This window comes from Eretmochelys imbricata, chromosome 25, assembly GCF_965152235.1.
Source record: "Eretmochelys imbricata isolate rEreImb1 chromosome 25, rEreImb1.hap1, whole genome shotgun sequence".
Classification (NCBI taxonomy): domain Eukaryota; kingdom Metazoa; phylum Chordata; order Testudines; family Cheloniidae; genus Eretmochelys; species Eretmochelys imbricata.
Window position 1 is genome coordinate 14,657,929 of NC_135596.1, and position 21,043 is coordinate 14,678,971.

Consider the following 21,043-nt stretch of genomic DNA (forward strand, 5'->3'; position numbering starts at 1 on the left):
CAGCCCTGGGCGAGGAGACGTGGGAGCAGCCTGGGTGTTGTCACGGTAAGAGCTGGGGGGGCTCTTGGTTCAACCCCCAGAACCCTGCCCCCCAGCCACCCCCTCTCTGCTCCCTCACTGACAAGGAGGGAGCTGGGTGGGCGCCCACCAGCAAACACGCTGGATGAATCCATGGATACCCGGGAAGCAGTTTCCGTAGCAACAGCAGCAGCTCCAGCTCTGAGCTCCTCCTCCACCCCCAGGAGGCTGAGGGAGGTCGGGGCTGACCAGTCCTGAATGCGGTGGGCACAAGGCCTTGCGCTGGCATTATCCCCACAGCACTGGGGAGCTGCGTGGTTCTTCCTGAGGCTAAGGGTTGGGGCCAGAGCAAAGGCAGGAGCTCAGGGATTTCTGGACTCTCAAGGGCCCTTTTGCTTGGGCTAAATTCACTCTCCCTGCACATCAGAGCATCTGCCAGGGGGACAGTCCTCACCATGGTGGACTAAAATATCCAGAGCAACATCCCATTGGGGCGGGGAGGGGAACGGTGGGAGATCAGCCCCAGGAAAATCCTTGAGGGGGGAAGGAATCCACAAGGGGGCAGGACCATGTCTGCAGACACCCCAGGGGCCAGCACTATCCATATTCCCAGTCCCCAGAAGAGTGGGCCCAGCAGCGACGGGGAAGTATCAAGGCAGAACTGGCCGCGCCAAGCATCAGTTGATCTCGGCAGCATTTAGGGCTATGCCTGGGAGCAGCCAGAGGGATGATCAAAGCCATCAAGATTTTAAGCAGCTCCGTGGCTGGCAGCCAAAGGCAGCTCAAGAGCTGACGAAGGGCTCCACCGGGGATACCATCCCTGCTTCCAGTCCATCTGCAGGGACGGCTCTGGCAGCCACACCCCAGCTGGCTCAGCAGTTTCCCCCCGCCCCACTGGTGGCTCACTGCCTCAGAGCACTGACCAAAACGGAAGTAACACCACGGCAGGGCACCGGGATTCAGGGTGAGGCAGATGCTCTCAATCCTGAGCCACAGCTCCCCAGCTATCCAGCCCTAGGCCTAGGCCTCCGAATGCCTCCGCTCCCAGCAGCAGCCACGGGCAGGTTCCTCTTTCAGCTAAGCCCGGGTTTGCCTCTCACAGCGAGCTCCCCTTCACATCCATCCATCTCCCCTCAATCGCTTTTTAATTTTGTAATTACAGCTAAACACATTGCAATTATCCGGGACGCTGCACTGCCTCCGGCTGCAGGCAGCAGCACCAAGCTGCTGAGAAGCTTCCACATGGAGTCACCCTTGTCCCTGATACCCGGCGCAGACGGGGGCTAGGGGCTGCCCTGGCTGCTTCCCAGCCTCTGTGCTCAGGTCAGAGGTTCAGCATGGTCCCCAGGCCTTGACTCAGGCAGGGGGAGCTGTGCGGACACTGGCCCAGCCCCCTGGTTCAGTGAGTAATGAAGGATTTGGTCTCCAGCCAGAATCTTCCAAGTCCACTGCCCACACGGTCACCCCGAGCTGGAGCTCCCAGCTCAGCGGGCAGCATATCTGCAAACCCCCTTAGTGTCCAGGCCCCCAGACCTTGGGCTGGACCAACACAAGACACTTTTGCTGGGGTAGCATGGTTGTTAGGGGGCTGACTGGTGACATTTCTAACCCAGCAAGAGCCCCAGTGCAGGTGCAGTGAGACCCACCCAGAAGTGCTTTTACAAGGATCGCGTATTTTGCTCAGGGAACTGGTCCAAAAGCCCCGTTTTTTTTTTTTTTTTTGGCCAGTATAAACTGCATTTACACCAGGAGAACGTGCTGGTATAGCTACGCTGAAATAACTGGTCCAGCCACTCTTCCCTAGTACTGACCCGGCCTAAGTCTCTCACACCAGAAACAGCATTAAATGGCTCTTCAATCGTGACCCGCAGCCCCTGGTATCCCCGTTCCCAACCTAGAGCTCCCTACTCTTGCACTCAGAGGAGGCTGGCAAAGAGCTTTGTTTATAATGCAGACACATTTCCACCATGCACAGAGCAGAGAGGGCCCCCAAGAAGACATGGTAATTATGACCAGAGCCTGTTGATTAGATCTAGCCTGATTAATCACACAGTTCTACCATGCCAATGTCCTGGTGCCAGGGGCCTCAGGAGAACAGAGCTGCAAGGAGCGGGAGCAACTGCTCAAGATGCTCATTGTATCATTGCCCCAGGCTGGTTCACCATGTGCTCATGCCTGGAGAAGCCCTGATGTGTGGGGAGAGACTTTCCCCTACACTGCACCTGCTGGGGGCTTGCTCAGCTCTGACGTGCCTCAGCCAGGAGCCCAGTACCACCAGGGGGGCCCCCAACCTGGCACTAAAGGGACCTTTTTACCCGATCATGGCCATAGCAGGAGCAGAGCATCTGGAAATGGCTGCTGAGCGGTTCTGCATCTGCCCAGGCTCCCCCCAACCCCGTCTGTACCTTGGACAGTTCCCAGAGCTGTTCCGTCCACTAGCAAGGCCCACCCACTGTTCCATCCACAGCACAGGCCCATCAGCCAAGGAAGAAGAGAAGCCTGGGAGGCCCAGAGGAGAGAAGGTGCCACCAGCACTCAGTGCTACCTGGAATCCATGTGAGGCAGCTAACAGCTGGCGAGGGGATGTGAGATGAAGTTTGTCCCATCACAACCCCTCACTGGCCACAGCTCTGTGCGTGCTGAGACGCAGCATTATAGGGGGAAGCTGCATTCTTCGGAAGCACCAGTTAGCAGCTGGCAGAGCAGACTGATGCCAAGACAGATGGAGCAGGTGGCTGGAGACTGCTGGGAAGGCCCAATGTGCCATCAGCTTAGGCTGTTATTTAGTGTGTGTATTATAGTCGCCCTATCTGAGATCAGGGCCCTGCTATGCCAGGCGCTGCACAGACAGTGAGCAGCAGTCTCTGCCCCAAAGAGCTCACCATCTGAAAAGACAGAGTGGGAGGGGAAACTGAGGCACCAGGAGGGGAAGGGACATGCTCAGGGTCACCCAGAAGATCAGCAGCAGAGCTGGGAATAGAACCCCGGGCTCTCGAACCCCAGGCCAGCAGCCCTAACCCCTAGGCCACACTGCCTCCACCCTTTCCGCATCTCCTCTCACGTGTTCTGTCCTGCTAGCACCATGGAAACAACATCCCTGCCCCTAGGGTGCCACTTGCCCCCACTGGGTGAGGCCAGGGTCCCATCTTGAGGGTACTGGTATCATCTTTCAGTGCAGCCGGCTGGGAGGCTGAAGAGGCAGCTGCAGGTCTAGAGCTTTCCTAAGGGCTGAGCCCACCCTGAAGAGGGTTCCCTTCAGCCCCACCCACAAGGACTTGGCCAGTTCAACCCTCCCTGTGCAGCCAGGTCTGGAGAGGACGCAGCCAGCGCTCCCCCAGTCCCATCTGCTGCAGGGACACTGGATTCTTCTCCCCAAGCCGCAGCCTCCGTAGGGGGAGGTCACGCTCCTCCTGAGCATCTGGCCATGCAGGAGCCATTGGCCTGGGTGGATGGAGCAGTGTTCGGGGCCCCACTCAGGAGGAAGCTGCCCCACCCTAGCAGACAGAACAGGACCAGCAGGGGCAGAGCCTGGGGCAGGGACTAATCAGAGCCAGGACAGCGATATCTCTCAGTCCCTGCTATGAGTCCAGATGGGGCATGACCCCAGCACACAGCAGGTCCCCCCACCTGCCCCGGGCCAGCCTGCAGGAGTCACCCAGGAGGGGCGCAGCGGGTATCTAAGCAGGGCCCTGGCCCAGCTGGGGATATTCCAGCTCCAGCAGCAGCTTTCTCCGAGTGCTGGGAGTGGAAGAGGGCAGGCTCAGGGTCCCATTTCCAGGAGTGCTTGGCAGGTGGGTCCTTCCAGAGGGCAGGGTGATGCCAGCTGGCCCATCCCAGTAATCCTGGCTTTGAGATGATGCTCCGAGGTGTGCCCCATTCTAGGTCAGCCCATGGGGAACAGCTCTCATCAGGCTGTCCCGTCAGCATGAAGGCTGAGGTACATCGTTGTGTCCCTGATACAAGTGCCACATGATTTCTCTCTCCTTCCCGGAAGAGACAACCCTAGGAGAAGGGCCAGGAGCCCCGAGTAGCTGACAGCCCCTCTGCACGTGGGGGCAGGGCTGGGTGACACCCCCAGAGTGCTTCCTTCATGCCTCCCCTCTGCTTGAATGTGGAGGGGCGCAGCCAATCCTCCCGCCAGGGACAGAGAATGGAAGTCTCCTCTCTCCTTGGCCCTGGTACCCCTCCCTGGGCTCCACAGTGAGATCACAGCGACTGCCCTAATCCAGACCATCCCAGTGCTCTGGACACCTCCGGCAGCCCTGCTGAGCCACCACACCTCCAGTGCACCAGAGACAAGGGACATGGGGCTAACAACTGCTGCCAAAGGTGGCAGCTGGATGGCCCTGGATGCCCCAGTAGGTGCAGCTGATTAAGATTCTGTGCCAGCCCCGGGACCTGTCAACTGTGGAAATTGCTCGTTTCAGCTACTGAAGTACTCACGGGGCTCACTGGCACAAGAGACAGCCCTGACTAACACAGCCAGGGGAGTGCTCGGCCCTGGCACCGGCTGCCCTCGGATCAGCCCAGAGCTAGCACCCGAGAACTGCACAGCTCACCCGCTGACCAGGCTCATCAAGGGTGTGGTGACAACAGGGAAAGGGTGCGATCAGAAACAGCAGCCAGTGTCAGCCATTGTGCCCCAGCCAGGGCCAGGAAGGGTGCACTCTCATGGACCAAGGCAGCCCTGCCTCACCTGGGGAACCCGAAATAGCTCAGCATGCCCAAGGCTCCCTCAAACCGCATCCCAGTGCCTCAGCGAAGGGCAGGGACACACAGCAGGGGGCTCAGAGGAGAGCATCCAACACTGGCTTGCGCCTCACACTAGCGTCTGGGGGCATGGCAGTGGGGGCTCTAGTGGGCAGGGTGGCAGGGCTGCGGCAAGCCCATTCCCTGCCCATGCCCGAGAACAGCTGTGGCATGGAAATCAGGGCAGAGGGTGGCACTTTCTCTTCTCTGTCCAGGAACAAACCCTCCAGCATCCCCAGGACTCCAACCCCTCTGGGTCAGCAACTCTGCTGTGTCCTGCTCACTCCCTTGCAAGCTAACCCAGGCTGCGCCCACTCTGCCCACATCCAGCCTCATGTGCCCTGAAGAGCCAAACAGGAATTCAGCTTCCTAACCCAAGCTTGACAATAGCAAGAAAGAGGTGCGGGCAGGCAACCAGCAGCATGGGCACCTGCTCCAGCCACCCCTGCTCGTGCAGAAACTTTCCCTGCCCACCCTAATCCACTCTGCATCAGCGATGGAACTGCAGGCTCCCAACTGCCTGGGGGTCCTGTCCCTTCCCATGGGCTCGCACTGGGGCACCTTCTGATCCCACAGTGCCCAGAGCACCAGCGAGCATGAGACCCTTTCCTGTAGCCCAGCTGCTCTCCCACCTGCAGCTCCACTCACCTGAGGTACCTGAGCGGCTCGATCTGCTCCCCGCTCTGGGTGGACGGGCAGCTCATTTTCCCTGGCTCAGCACGGGGCAGGGGGTACAGCTGCCCCCTCTCTGCCTTGGCTCCCAGCAGCTGGAGCTCCCTGCACTGCTGCTGCTTCTCTGCTCCTCTTCTTTATGGCTTCGAGAGCAGAGCCACCTTCCAGGAGACTGAGCCAGTCATGAGACAGCAGCTGCTGCACGGAAGGAGGGCGATTGGTTGGAGGAACAAGCAAAATCTCCCTCGCCCAATGGGAAACGGGGAATTGGTTAACTCCTTCCAGCCCACATGGCCATCGAGCCGCTTCAACAAGTCCCGTGGCTGGGTTTGCTCCTTAGACGGCGAGTGCCCCAGGTTGAGTCGTGCCCACCCGAGGGAACTGGGGCGTCGCTCTGGGTGGAATGAGCTGGCAGGTCTCAGTACTGTCCTGCCATCACAAATGGAACAGATTGTGACCGGGCAGAGGGGCCAGCCAAGCCGCTAGAATTGGGTTTCCCCATCCACAGAGAGGCATGAAGTGGCACCTGGAGGGAAGCCTGCAACACTGTGCTCCATTCCCAACTGGCCACAGAGCGTGGGGAGAGCCGGAGCGCTCAGCCCGGTGCTGGCTTCACCCCCATGAGCACCAGGGCGGGAGCTCGGCAGATTCCAAACTGCCCTGCACAGAGCAGTTCCCAGGGGCAAGGGAGCCCAGCCCTGCTCGCCCTTACACCAGCGTCACTCCATCGGCTGCAGTGAAGTCACTCCTGATTGACACTCCAGCGTGAGGTACAGCAGCCAGCTCAAGGCCACAGGGGAGGTTCTGCCCTGGGACGGGGTACCCAGCACAGCCACGGCTGGCAATAAAATAAGGAGAGATTAGTGGGGTCAGTCAAACCCCTGAAGGAGCCTTCATCCCCCACCACTCAGACCAACTCGAGGTCTGGGCATGGTTTGCAGTGAAGAGACCAATAGCCATTTCCTCAGCTGAGTTCTAGCTCCCCAAGGCACCTGCAGAGCCAGCGAGAAGCCGCCTGGAAAGGGCCCTTGCTCAGCTGGTGAAAGCAGCCACCTCGTTACCACCACCCACAATGCACCCAGCCTGGTGCAACCCTCCATATCCCTTCCTGATCCACACAGCAACCCTGAAGCACTATGTCCCCCACAATCCAGCCGGGCAGCTAGCAGGGCCACTCACCGAACTCCTTGTAAAACGCAGCTCCGAGCCGTCTTCCTTCCCTCTGCAGCTGTTCCCCAATGGCCTCGGAGGCCTGCAGCCCTGCTTGCGGGAGGGAGCAGCAGTGGACAGGATGGGCTTCCGGCTCTGCAGAGAAGACAGCTCCTTCCCCAGCAGATCCTTGGGAGCGGGAGGGGCCTTCCCCAAGTCCCTCCCCCCCAGAGGCAATGACCCAGGGACAGCTCACTGATTGTTCCTGCGCCCTCGGGCCCAGCAAGATCTCTTCCACCTGCAATAAGCCTCCTCCAAAGCATGGGGTAGATCATTTAGAACTAGGCAAAGCCCCAGCTACTAGAGTCTAAGGAATCAGACTGCTCCCTGGGTAGGGGTGTAGATGGGGATTTGCTCCTGTAAAGGAAGGGGACCCCAATCACCACAACACAGAGTAAGTTGCTAAGAAAAGGCTCTCCCCTACGGATGGGAGGTGATTTAACAAAGAGGACGCTACTGCCTGGACAGCCAAGATCTGACAACCTCCCCGTCGCTGTGAGCAGTTACTGGAGCCTGGCCTGTACGCTGGCTCCTTGCATGGGGGGTGAGTTTCACCCAGCTCAGTCCAGTCCTGCAAACACTTGCACATGTGCTTCACTGTCAGACAGGCAAGCTGCACCAGAGCTATTGTTCCCATGCTTAAAGTTCAGGCCGTTAACCCATCCTCTCTGCACTTGAACAAGGCTCTTCCCACAGCCCCCGCCCTGGACTCTGACAGAAGCAGGAGGGTGCAGCCACAGCATTCTGAGCATTCAGAATCAGCACAGCCATCAGCGAGGCTATGGGCAGAACACGGTCAGAAATCTCCCCTCTTGGTCCCTAAAATGGGGAGGGTGAAATTAAGCATGTGTATATAAGTGTTTGTAGGATCCAGGCTTCACTATGCGCTCAAAGGGCAAGCTTCAGTTACCACAGCGGAAAGGCAGCCTAGCATCAGCTGGGGACAGCACCTCCTGCTGGGAAGGGTCGATAAAACAGCAGTTCCCACTAGGAAAGAAGCCCAGGACAATACAGGTACTGAAAGAGCAACAAGGTGGGGAGGGGGGTCCTTAAAATAAATTTAAAATTGCCTGTTTTTCAAAATTCATTTTAACAAATCCCTATAATATTTTGGGGGGCGGAGGTGACTGTAGACAGCTGCTAAGGTATTGGCCCTAAGCACTGGGGTTCTGTAGGCATCACTAACATGCATTTCTAAGTGGGTTAGGCTTTGAATGGCTCTTTCCAGGATTTGCATAGAACAAGCCCCCATTCTTAGCCCCCTCACAGTCCTTTAATAGCCCAACAATGGCCTGCACTACAATTCCTAGAAGTTAAAAGGCCGCACAAGCCTAGTTATTTCCCTCCATGCAGTTCTGCCTGCTGTTAAGGATAAGCGTAAATTCAGTCTGCCAGCTTGACTTTCTCCTGCACTCATTAGATTGTGGCCGTGTTGTTTCAAAGTGAGGCTTTAATCAGGCAGCTGGAGAGACGCGTGCATTTCATGGACCTGATCTCGGTTATATTTTAAAAATACTGGAGCGGAGTTTGAAGTGGGGTTTGTTTTATCTTTTCTTTTTTAGAAGGATGGAGGTTTCCTCCTTCGTAAGTTCACCACCCCCTTCTTTCCGCTTAACTAATTGCCAACTTGTTCCCTTTGGTTCTGCAGATGGAGGGGAAAAATCCCAGGCTTGCACTGGGTGGGAGGGGGAACCCATCTTTTACATTACACACCCACATCTATGGTACAAGGCAGACTGCTCTCACAGTTAGGACCCTGGTCTGCAATTCAGGAAAGCTGAATTTCTAGCTCTGAATCAGACTTTTCAGGCGACTTTGGCCTACATCTCTCTGGCCCAGATCCTCGATACACAACATCCATGCCTTTGAGAATCCGGGTCTCTGCACCTAGGCAAAATGAGGACAACACTTCTCCCCACCCCAACTCAGCATTTCTTTCTCGGATGTTTAAACTGCAAAGTCTTCCAGGCAGGAACGGTCTCTCACTCAGTCCTGCACCTAGCACATTGGGGTCTTGATCTCAGCTGTCACCTCGAGACACAACTCTAACACAATACTTGGCACTTGCAGATATTAGCCAATTAGCTAACGAAAACACTCGAAGTAGCAGCCTTCCACACCTGCCTTCCATTGCTAGCCCAATTTTGCAGAGGAAAGACTGGACATACTTAGAGGGCTGTGCTGGAAAGCTCCCCTCACCCACGAAGAATTTCAAGTTGACATTTCAGGCAGGTTAGGCTCAGTTGAAAGGAACAAACATTGAAAGAAGCAGAGGGTTATAGGCCCTGATCTGTATAGAAACTGGTGGGATTTTTTTTTCTTGAATGTCAACTAAAAGGGACACGGTGGGAGAGGGAATATCTTTTATTAGATCAGCTTCTGCTGGTGAAAGAGACAAGCTTTCAAGCTTACAGCAAGCACCCGGACCTGAAGACCTCTGTGGAGCTCAAAAGCTTGTCTCTTTCCCCAGCAGAAGTTGGTCCGGTAAATAGATCACCTTCCCCACCTTGTCCCTCTCATATCTGCAACCAACACAGGAAACTACTAAGGACGTGCAGTTTAGATACAGAATTTGCCCTGCAGCAGTTATAACCCAAGCACCAGAGCAGGTGCTAGGGTGGGAGAGCCAGAAAGGGAAACCAACGAGTCAACAGACAAGGACCAACATATTCAGAAGCGACTTAGGCACTCAGATTGAAGTCTCACTGAAGTCACTGTTTTAAGTCTGCCTACACTGAAGCCGGGCATGTGATTGGCAGCTCATGTATACGTACTCCTGCGAGCCATGCTCCAGCTCGCTCGCTCGAAAGAGCAGTGAGGAACAGGCAGCATGGGCTGCACAAATGGGGAGGGGGCTGTGTGTGTGTGTGTGTGTGTGTGTGTGTCAGGTGGGATTGTGCAGCCCACAGTGAAGCCCCGCACCATTGTGTCCTCTCTGCTATTTTTAGTGAACTAGATAGATTAAAGCTAGCACCGGCATGTCTCCACTCGCTGCAGATCACGCCGCCAGCTCCAGTGCAGACATACCCTTACTGGCATAGCTGTGTGGGTTAGGGTTGGGGGTAAAGAAGTCACCCCCCGTAACCATAGTTGTGCCAGCGGAAGCCCTCGTGTAGCTACAGTTACGCTGGGAAGGAAGTCCTAGTGCCATTATGACGTTCTGGGGAACTGAGTTAAGCAAAAAGAACTCTTCGGCACGGTAAGAGCAGCTCCCCCAAGAGGAGGGTGTCCTGGGATAGCTTAATGCAGTTCTAGTAAGCCAGGATGGCTCTCCTGGCAAACACTTTTCAGCACAGGCAGAGACTGACACGTTTGAAAATAGGATCTGGACGCCTAGGTGACCCAGACACTTTTTAAAGTTTTACCTCCAAAGCAGAATTGTTAACAAGGAAAACACCACTGGAAATTCCTCCCTGGTGCCATAATTGCAAGTGATGGTGGTAACACAGCTAAGGAGATTTAAAATACCTCTGTTTTTTAATGCCACCTGCCCTTTAACACCCCAAGGAAGGGGTTTTAATCCGTTTCTCAGGGTTGTGAAGAACACTGACAGGTGTAATAAGGTGGATACCAGGCTCCCCTCTATCACCCTGGGTACGTGAGAGGGGCCTGTCAGATCCTGTTTAATGAGTCCCTCCACGTCCACCTGGTGCTACACTGGCCTTTTCCCATTTTCTAAAATGCCTATTCATGTCTCCCCTTTGCTCCTATTTCACAGCATCTTAGCTGCCAGCTTGTATTGCTTAGCAACCACACAGCTGTGAGGGTGTGTGTGTGTGGGGAGGGGCAGGCAACCACTCCTTAGATAGAAATCTTATAGTGCTTTGCCAGGTGGATCCTGGCCAAATCAAGGCACAAGCTGACCTTCTGACTGATGAAAGCATCTGCAGTTTAAGTAACCAACGCTGCTCCTATAATGCACCCTTGCACCCAGGGCTTCAATTCAGCCAGAGCTGTCCGGAGCAGAGCTCCAGTAAATATTTTCAAACCCCATGGAGTTTTTATAGCATGTTGGGAAGGAGCACGGGGGACTCCAGGAAATACTCTCTAAGAATTAAAGCCCAGCCTGTGCCAGCGTGCTGCTCTGGCTAGAGCCCTATTGATTCTCTGAGCACACCTGCCAAGTTTCTGCTCGGCAGACCACATCTGGCCCTGCTGCACAGGAAAGGCAGGCCCTGCTCGTCTCCCTCTGGTGGCGCAAGGCTGTAAGTGAACGCTCAGGGGACAAGCCTGCAAACACAATTCCTTGCCTCCTGTTTGCACAATGCACCCGGGAAGCAACAGCCAGCTCTGCAAAGCCGGAATGACTGCCTGCAGTCCTGCTGCAAAGATCCCCTCCCCATTTCCTGTCTCAGACTCTTGGGTAATGCTGCTCTGCCCTGTTCCTCGCCAGACATGGTAGAAGCAATGCCTGTGTATCTCTAAATGCAGGAATTTCTAGTGCAGGGTCCATCCTGTCCCCTATCCATCAGCACCGGCAACTTCAGAGGAAAGTGCTAGGCACCCTGCAGGGCTAATCTACCCCCAAGGAAAAGCTCTTCCTGATCCCCACTAGAGATTGGGGCTCATGTCCTACAGCAGGAGGGTTTCCAGCTCTTCCAAAGTTGTAGCTATTGGGATAAAAAGATCCCAAATTAATGTCCAATCAATGCTAATCTCTTGGCTTCCAGCTTGTAGCAGTGAGTTGCACAGTCTAGCGCCAGCGTGTGAAAGTCTTCCCTTATCCGCTTTTTAAAGTTGCTTTCAAAAAGCTTCTAAAACCCCTTAAGAGAAGGTGCCATGGGGCAATGGAAGAATTGCTTAATTCAAAGAAATAGAGTCAGCTCCTCTCCAACCTGCCAGCAGGATCCAGGCCCATCACAAAAGCTACACCCCAGCCCCATAGACAAGGGTTCTTGGCATCAGCTACAAAGAGAATTGCTCATTTTGGGGCCTGCATGGACATCTGTCGAGATTATTCCTGCTAAATAAAATTGCCCCTTAAAGTGGCAGAGAGAGATTTCCAGTAGCACAGCCATTTTCATTTCCCCCTCCAGTAAAGCGGCTACGATTGGTCGCACTGAGCCTTAGGACAGACATGCGCTGGGTTTTTAAAGCATATGGAAGAAATGAACATAACTTGGGATTTGACTGATCCTTTCTGACACTAGAAATGTGACCTTCTCCCCTGTAGGAGCTGGGAAGACTGAGCTATTGAAACAAGCCCTGGGATCCCCATGGCTAGGGAGGGGTGTGTGTGTGGGCATGTGTCATTTCTCACATTCTCTCTCTTAATAAGCAAGATCAGGAGGCCTTGACTGCGGGGGGATGGGACCCCAATATGTTGACTGCTGCCTAGACCCTTAGTGAGAGACCATGGCCCCAAAGATACTACATTCTAAATAGGCCAGCCTGGAAAAGGAAGAATTATCTGTACATTCTGGATGGGGAGGCAGACAGGGAACATAAGGACAGATTAGGGGGCAGATTTAGGAGCTAGCCACAGGGTCACTGGGAAAATGAATCCAGCTCTCCCGAGTCCCAGCCCAGTGGCTTAAACACACACCCATCATCCTTTCTCCACATCTCCTCTCCCCAAGAGATACATAATTGAAGGCAAAGGTAGCTAATGGGGCTGGACAGAGCTGGGAGCGTGGCACCAGGACAGCCTGTTAAAGCAGGAGGCTTCGTGCCAAGGATGAAGAGCCCAGGAAGAAGTGCAGACAGCTGTTTAGGAAATAAATGCACACACACATTTCCACCAGACTGTTTAATGTCACACACTTGGAACACATGGCCTTTGAGCATTGCATCTGACATAGATAATGCTACCAGTGCAATAATTGGAGGAACCAGGGGGCTGGGGAGAGTCCTGGCCAAGCTTCAGACATACCACTGCAAGCCAAACTTCTCGTTGTCCAGCTCACTCATAGGCCTGAGGTAATACAGCTCATCTGATGTCGGAGGAACCCAGCGGTCAGTGTGGAATACAGACTCCCCCACCTAGAGAGAAAGAGCTGGTTACTGCAGCTCCTACCAGTACTCCACAGCAGGATCCCTGCAGCCCTGTGCCCTCACCTAGACAATGCAGAGCAGCATCCAGGGGCCCGTGTCTGTGCAGTAGCACCTCGAGCTTCCAAATGAGGGCACATGAAGAGGCACGGACTTGCTGCCACTCAGTTTCATCTTGAGCACAAAGCAGAGCCTCCACTGCAGAGGGGAAGGGGGACAGGAGGTGCAGCACCCATAAAACACCTCAAAGAACTCAAGTTACCACAAGATAGGTAAACTCTCCTTCTTGGAGAGTATGTCCCTCTGGGGGCTCCACTGGAGGAGACTCCCAAGCAGTAACTCAATGCAGAGGCAAATCCAAGATGCTTCAGAGGACTGCATCATCCCTGGAAGCTGGTGAGATGACATACTGCTTGGCAAAGATATGAGGGAAGACCAAGGTGTAGTCCTACAGATTTCTGTTACGGGAACGCTTTCAGTAGAGCTACAGTTGTGGACGGAGCTCTGCTGGGATGTGCTGTCACTCTAGGAGGGGACTGCATGCACCCTAGCAGATTCATAAGTTAAAATGCAACCCAGAACCCATTTTGACAGTCTTTGGGTAGAAATATGTTGCGCCTTCATCCTCTCTGAAAATGATACAAATAGCCTAGAAGAGGGCCGGAAAGTCTTAGTCCTGTCAAGATAGAAGGCAAGGACCCTTCTGGCATCTAGCACACGTAGGCTAGTCTCCTCTCTGGAGGCATGAGGCTTTGGGTAGAATACTGGTAGGCGGATCTCTTCATTAAAGTGGCTTTCTAAAGAGATCTTCAGAAAGAAGCAAGGATGGGGACGCAGTGTAGCCATATCTCTAGGGAAGGAAGTAAATGGCGGGTCTGCCTTGAGAGCTCCAAGCTCTCCCATTCATCTAGCTGACATAATGACAATGAGGAACCAAGTCTTGAGGGGCAGAGGGAGGAGAGAACAGGTGGTCATTGGTTCAATGTGGGGTTTCTTCTGGGCTCTGAGAACCAAATGAAGGTCCTAGTGTGGAGCCAGGTTTCCTACAAGGGGAAACAAGTTATCTAAGCTCTTGAGGAATCTGGCCCCATAGAGCGGTGGGGAAAAACTGAGGAGCCCTCAGTGGGTTCATGGAAGGCTGTGACAGCACTATGAGTGAGCTCAATGACAGACCCAGTCTCTTTAAATCCAACAGGTAGCCTAGGATCTTGGAGAGTGGAACCTCTGAGGTTTGAGAAGAGTGAAGAGAATACCCGAAATGAAAACGTTCCCACTTCTGAAGGTACGTTTTGGGGGTACTAGATTTCCTGCTCTAGATAGGAGAACCAACTGAACCTTATTCGCACAGGTTAGCTCCTGGCTCGAGAACCACCCAGGGACTACGTTCTCAGGTTCAGGGAGAAGTCGGGAGGGATCAGGGTCCCAGAGTTCTGTGATCCTTCCTGATGTGAAGTCAGAAAGGCATTGCCACTGAGAGGTGGAGGAGGTTCAAGTACCAAAAATTGCCTTGGCCAGTATGGCACTAGGAGGATAATTCTAGCTCGGATGTGGTTTGATTAGGGTTTTGAGAATTAGAGTTAGAGGTGGACAAGCAAACAGTGTTATCAAGGTCACAGTGTTATCAGGGTATCTCCCAATGAGTTGTAGCTGTAGCCTCCCTTGGAGCAGAAAAGATGACATTGCATTGTCTGGGCTGGCAGAGGTCTGTTTCTGGAATACCCCAGGTCTGGCAGATGCTACGGATGACAGAATCGTTGAGCTCCCATTTGTGGTCCTGATGGAAGTTCCTGCTCAGGGAGCCTTTCAGGTTACTGGAATACAGCTGCAGACAAAAATCTCATCGGTCTGATGGGAAATGTACCAGTTCCACAGCTTTAGCGACTCTGCGCACAAGGACTGTGATCTTGCTCCACCCAGTTAGTTGTTAGAATACACTGCTGTCCTGTTGTCCTGCATTATCCTGACTGAGTGGCCCTGTGTGGTGTGATGTGAAAGAAGTTTTGATAAGCATATCAAACTGCTATTGGCTCCAGAATGTTGATGTGGAGCATGACCTCTTGTGCAAACTACTCGTCCAGGGCTGGATCCCCTTGGAGGTGAACCCTACATCCCTAAAGAGAAGTGTCTGTTGTGAGGATCTTTGAGGGTGGGAGGTATGTGAGAATGGGGTTTCCACACTTCAGTGGGTTCTTCCACCACCTGAGAGAGTCCAGAACTTTTTGAGGTACTGTGATGCACTGAGGGCAAATGCAGACCGTAACTTCATCTGAAGGAATCCGAGGTCCAAAGGTGGAGGCCAACATGTGGCCCAAGAATTGTACTTGGTTTCTTGCAGTTCTTTGCAGGCTGTGTTGTATCACCAAGATTAGACAGGACAGAGTGGAGAATCTCTCTTTCAGGAGACAGCATACCTAGAGCGGCTCTGCTTAAGTCTATTCTTTGAACTGGGCTCAATGCAGACTTCTTCTGATTGATAAGAAGGCCCAGAGACTGAAACAGGGCTAGTGCCAAATAGACTCTAGAATTGATCGACCCCTGAGGAGACAGGGTTGGGGAGAAATACTGCCTTACCTGGGGTTGAAGAGGACTTTGCTGTTGGGGAGGAGTTTTCCTCCATCTATGGGTCCTCCTGTTCTTGGTTGCTTCCCAGTGCTGAAGGAAAAGAAGATACTGAGGGGGTGGTGGGGGGGAGGAGGATCCTAAAGTGCTTGTGAGTGATGTGCTACTTGTAGGTATTGGGGTCTTTCTGGTTGGTACATCAGACATAGGTGCCAGTACTGAAGATTGGAGGTCTGATTGCAGTTCAGTCCGGGAGGATTGCAGTTGCAGGAGTCCGAACTGTACGGGGGAACGCCAATGCTGAGGTGGTGAGCCCAGTAATGGAGAGGCTTGTTGACGAACTTCTCTGACTTCAGAGCTCTGGTGCAGGGAAATCAATGGTACCGGAGCGTGAGTAAGAGCCCTGTGCGCATCTTGATGCCAAGAGGTGTCAGTCGGTACAAGGTAGATGGCTCCCTGGGCTGGCTATTCTCCACAGGCTGCTTCCTGTGCAGTACTGGTGTCTCGGAGCTGGCACCAGATGGAGCCTCAGCTGTACCCCTCGAGGAATGCGAGGACTCCTTAGAGTGGGATTTATAGGGTGACCTACTCCTCTTCCTAGTTTCCCTGGTTTCTTCTTAAAAGGTACTGCTGAAGCTGCCAACAGCCACGGGAGCAGCCTGAGATATTGAGGCCAATGTACAGGCTGGTGAAGCAGATCTCACTAGAGCTAGTGAGCGCTTCACTAGGAGGAGCTTCAGTTTAGCCTCTATCCTTTCAAGACATGCCTTTAAATCCCATGCAGACCTTCCACTTTGATGGGACATCGCTGAGGCAGCGGAGGCAGCTCAAATGGCCATCACTTTGGGGAAAAGCTGCCTGGCAGGGCTTAAAACCTGGGGTCTTCCGCATAACCCAGAGAGGTACTAGACCAAAAACAGGCAGTGTTAAGACTAAAAAGAAATAAAATAACTAAACAAAGCAACGGATAAACTAAGAGAATAGCTAGGTTAAGAAATGTGGGAAGCTGAGAATTAGCAGACATGCAATGGCTCCATCTCGAGCCAGAGGCAGTTGCGAGGGAACTGAGTGGCAGCGGCCCTGTGCCTTCTTATATACTGTTGTTTGGAGGCATGAGGCGCTGGTCTGCGCAGGTGCGGCCCAAAGACACTGCTCTGCATTCTCTGGTGGAGAGCGCATGGGTGCACGTGCATCCTACCGTGGAGCACTCATAGGGACACACACCTGAAGAAAAATTCCCTGCTGCTGACTGCACTGTAGCTGCTCCCGGGATAAATAGGACTTCAGTTTGAGCTCCCCAGATGAAACTTTAGCAGGTGTCTCAAACAGCAGTGACCATTGCAAGGCTGAGACCCTGCATGTTCTGCAAACATCCCCTCGGGGCATTAACATACCGCAATCGAGAAGCCCTTGATTTCCCCTGTAGGCTCACAGAACATGCCAGTCTCTCCCAGCACAGAACACTATTTTTCCTCTAATCACATTCACTCCTGTCCTATGTATCAGGGCTCGAATGCAACCCAGCATGACTAGGATAAAGTGTTAGTCCCACCCTGCTTAGTATCAGCTGTGCATGCTCTCATTCATATCCTCTCCTTAGGCGGCCACCTGGCATTAATGCCTTCCTTCATAATCGCATTATCTGAGCCTGCTGAGAAAACCAAAAGGTAGACTGAACCAGCCTCTTGAATTATTAATTTCTACCACTGGTTATAAGTGACCTTTGGGATACTCATTACAAGTCACCTCCTCATGCACTATTGCCAAAAACACTAATGATCTGGTGTCAGTAACTTCCACCAACTTTCCTCCCACCCCACCCTCTATCCCAAACTGTATGTTACTCCCCCTTGCCCTTTGCTACTAGCATTGCAAGGCACAAACCTTCCACCCAGGAACATCTTTCATGATTTTGGCCTCCTCCTCGAGATTCTCCCGTAAGAGCCGCAGGGTCCTTAAGCAGAAAGAAAAGCCTGTGTCTGGATCAGAAGTCATTGGGTGGCAGTCTCTTCCCTGCACCATGCAGAAGTCAGACTAGAGGATCTTTACTGACCCTGCTAGCCCTAAGTTTGTTTCAGAGGCGATCAGGTTGCCATGGGCCACGTTTTAAACAGTATACTATTCTGTTTGAAGTACCCACAAACACCCAGTGAAATTAGCACAGGTATCTGGGGGAGCCTTAACCAACTTCTCTACAGATGACAATAACCAGGTTCACCTTTCATAAGGCACAGAATCCTGGCACAGCAGGCCTCAAGCTACAAAGAGATACTGTTTTTGTGGTCAAAGATTTTGCTCCTAAAGCGGTTTCCACATGCGGTCTGCAGTACTTTCAGGCCTTGCAAAGCGATGGACCTGTCAACACCCTTTGGAGAGATGAAGTGGTGCCTTGTCTCTGTTAACAGGGGTTCCTTCAATGCAGGAAGGAACCTTGCAGGGCTCCAAAGGATTCACATGCAGGGACCCACCAGGGTACCAGCTGGCACAGGTCTTCAGTCTGCATCCAGAATGATATGGGCCTTACACAGACTGGGCTCTGCCCTGAAGAGCTTCCAGTATAAGAGACAAAACAGAACATTGCTGGTGTGGGGGAATGGATTCAACATATAAGCAAAATTAACGAGCTCATGTTATGCACCAGCTTTGGCATTTCCAGTCAGGTCCCGTCAGCCTGCTCACTCGCTGCTACCCCAATCCCCTCAAACAATGCCATTCACGGCCAGTAGTTAGGGTCAGGTTATGGAAGGGGGACAAGAAGCTAGGCCATCCCCTTACGTTCATCTGCTGAGTCCTCTGGGACGGAAGCTTCCCTCACAGCTCATCAAATCAGAAGCTCCAGTCCCATCATGCAGTGTGAGGCAGAGCTAGTCCTGCATGGTTCTCTGGGTGCAAAAAAAGGACAGCATTGCCCTATGCAGGGGGATGGATCCTGCAGCCCCTACAAATACCGGGGCATCAGCAACAGCACAGTAAACAGCTGTTCAAGATATTAAGGTATACCTGGGTCTTTAGACAATAGCTAGTAGAGGTATGACAGTGGTACAGCAACCATGACAAGGGCCCAGCAAGTGCAAAATATTACCCCTCCTTGGAGAAGACTGTTAGTCACCACAAGGCCCTCCCCAAAGCAAAGGCTGAGCAAGGCAGGTAAATGTGGTGGCATGTAGAGTCGGGTACCCTGAATCCAAATGATCAGCTTCAGGGTGGGGATGAACTTACCTTCGATCGGACTCTGCTTGCAGAAGGGGAAACAAAGCGATACGGGTTTCCAGATCCTCAATCTGCAGGCGCCTGGTACCAAAGATAAGGTTTGAAGAGTGGATTTCTTATCTGAGAATCCAAAGGACCATTTCTGTATCTTCATTTCAAAAACGCCTGTACTAAGAACACTAGACTACCACGCCACTCAGTTGTCACACACACATCAGCCAGAATTCCCAGCCTTCTGCAATACATCCTCACACTACACAAACACAGGAGACCAGTCAGCCTTCGGATGCTCGCCCCTTTCTCCAGTCAGGCCACATTGTATAGCGTACGGGGGAAGAACACAAAGATGCCCAACAGACATTTACCTTCTCTCTCTGTTCCACTTGACCAGGTTGTAGTAACCCAGGAGCAGGCTGCCAATGCCAATGGCAAACAAGCTATAACCTACCAGAAGAAAGAGGGAAATTCACTGGGCTGTCCTGGGTCAGAGCTTCCCTTTAGCCTCTCACCCCCTGCAAGCAGAGCCCCTCAAATGGCAGTACCTCATAAAAAGTTGTGGTAACTGCCCCGAAACGGGGGGGGGACAGGGAATGACGATGGGGGCAAGGGCAGTAACAGCCCGGGGGGGTCGACATGGGGCGGGAGAGGAGCAAGACAGTAAGAGCCTGGAAGTGGAGGGAGACTGGGAGAGGTGCAGTAACAGCCCCAGGGGATGGAGATTGGGGGTGAGGGGCGGTAACACCCCCGGGGGGGGGAAATGGAGGGGAGGGGCGGTAACAGCCCGGGAGGGATGAGGGGGATGGAGATTGGGGGGAGAGAGAAGGTAACAGCCTCGGGGGGAAGGGATGAGGAGTGAGACTGGGGGGGAGGGGCGGTAACAGCCCCGGGGTGGGGAAGGGGAGGGGAGGGAGACTGGGGGGGAGGGGCGGTAACAGCCCCGGGGGGGAAAGGGGGGCTCCACCCCCCGCACTGACCCGAGAGCCCCCGGCGGGGCAGGTGCCGCTTGTAGTCGATGGGCCCGTAGCCCCCCGTGGGGGGCATGTCCTGCTTCACCTTCACCGCCGCCATCCTCGCCCCCCCCCCCCCGCCGCGCGCAGGCGCACGTCACTGCCGGCTCGTTACCACGCTCACCCGGAAGTGACGACGAGACGCTGCGCTGCCGCCATATTGGAAACGTGCTGTCTCGTCACGTGACCGCAGCGTCGGGCTCCTCCGCCTGAAAGGGCCTGCGGCGCTGCCGGCCTCGCGCCTTCCGCACCCCCACGAGCCACGGGCAGTTCGAGACCCGCCTGCCCCGCCCCGCCCGAGGCTGCTGCGTTGGCCACAAACAACAACAGCAGGAGCCCGGGAGAGAACCCAGGAGTCCGGCCCGCCCCGCCCCCGCTCCCACCACTAGGTCTCGCTCCCCTCCCACAGCCAGGGAGAGAACCCAGGAGTCCGGCCCCCCCCGCTTTAACCAATAGTCCCCGCTCCCCTCCCAGAGCCAGGGAGAGAACCCAGGAGTCCGGCCCCCCCGCTCTAACCACTAGTCCCTGCTCCCCTCCCAGAGCCAGGGAGAAAACCCAGGAGTCTGGCCCCCCTGCTCTAACCACTAGTCCCCGCTCCCCTCCCAGAGCCAGGGAGAAAACCCAGGAGTCCGGCCCCCCTGCTCTAACCACTGGTCCCCGCTCCCCTCCCACAGCCAGGGAGAGAACCCAGGAGTCCGGCCCCCCTGCTCTAACCACTAGTCCCTGCTCCCCTCCCACAGCCAGGGAGAGAACCCAGGAGTCCGGCCCTCCTGCTCTAACCACTAGGCCCCGCTCCCCTCCTACAGCCAGGGAGAGAACCCAGGAGTCTGGCCCCCCCTGCTCTAACCACTAGGCCCTGCTCCCCTCCTACAGCCAGGGAGAGAACCCAGGAGTCTGGCCCTCCTGCTCTAACCACTAGGCCCCGCTCCCCTCCTACAGCCAGGGAGAGAACCCAGGAGTCTGGCCCCCCCTGCTCTAACCACTAGGCCCCGCTCCCCTCCTACAGCCAGGGAGAGAACCCAGGAGTCTGGCCCCCCCACTCTAACCACTAGTCCCTGCTCCCCTCCCACAACCAGGGAGAGAACCCAGAAGTCTGGCCTGCCCCTGCTCCCACCACTAGGCCCTGCTCCCCTCCCACAGCCAAGGAGAGAACCCAGGAGTCCGGCCCCTCCCCCGCTCTAACCACTAGACCCTGCTCCCCTCCCACAGCCAGGGAGAGAACACAGGAGTCTGGCCCCTCTCTCGCTCTAACCACTAGTCCCCGCTCCCCTCCCACAGCCAGGGAGAGAACCTAGGAGTCTGGCCCCGCCCCTGCTCTCACCACTAGACCCCACTCCCCTCACAGAGCTGGACATACAAGGACCCCAGGCCTTTCCACCTTCAGAATGAAGTCCAGGCCCCAGCTTTTTCTCCTGCTTTCCCACACTAGCAGTGATCAGCAGGCAAGGCTGGGAACGTATCCATTGATTGGACAGGATAATTAGCAGAGTCCAACAACCCCTTGGTGGAAAAGCCCTAGAAAATGGAATAGAAAATTATCACCTACCTTGGTTTTTAGTACCTCCTATAAAACGTAACTGAGGATTAAATCCCTGCAGTGGGATGGCCTGCAAACCCAACTGTAAGTA

At 54.4% G+C, this 21,043-nt stretch overlaps 2 protein-coding genes across 3 annotated transcripts in view; both read right to left on the minus strand.

The window, feature by feature from the left end:
- The window catches only part of YJEFN3 (YjeF N-terminal domain containing 3), a 47,634-nt gene extending 40,870 nt beyond the window's left edge, over positions 1–6,764 (minus strand). Inside the window, exons 1-2 of one of the 2 annotated variants that reach the window (XM_077805370.1) lie at positions 6,619–6,764; positions 5,425–5,637 (exon numbers count right to left, since the gene is read on the minus strand). In XM_077805370.1, coding sequence (XP_077661496.1) covers positions 5,425–5,471 — 47 coding nt within the window. In that variant the 5' untranslated portion in view covers positions 5,472–5,637; positions 6,619–6,764. Of the gene's footprint in view, positions 1–5,415; positions 5,638–6,618 lie in introns of both variants that reach the window. The other variant, XM_077805371.1, reaches the window with a different exon arrangement.
- A 5,618-nt stretch (positions 6,765–12,382) lies between these two features.
- On the minus strand, positions 12,383–19,527 carry NDUFA13 (NADH:ubiquinone oxidoreductase subunit A13). The gene is made up of 5 exons (XM_077842176.1): positions 19,383–19,527; positions 18,774–18,852; positions 18,418–18,489; positions 17,083–17,152; positions 12,383–12,630 (listed from the first exon to the last, which is right to left on the minus strand). Exons 1-5 carry the CDS (start codon positions 19,474–19,476, stop codon positions 12,511–12,513), a joined length of 435 nt encoding a protein of 144 aa, XP_077698302.1. The 5' UTR covers positions 19,477–19,527; the 3' UTR covers positions 12,383–12,510.
- Between the last annotated feature and the right edge of the window lie 1,516 nt (positions 19,528–21,043).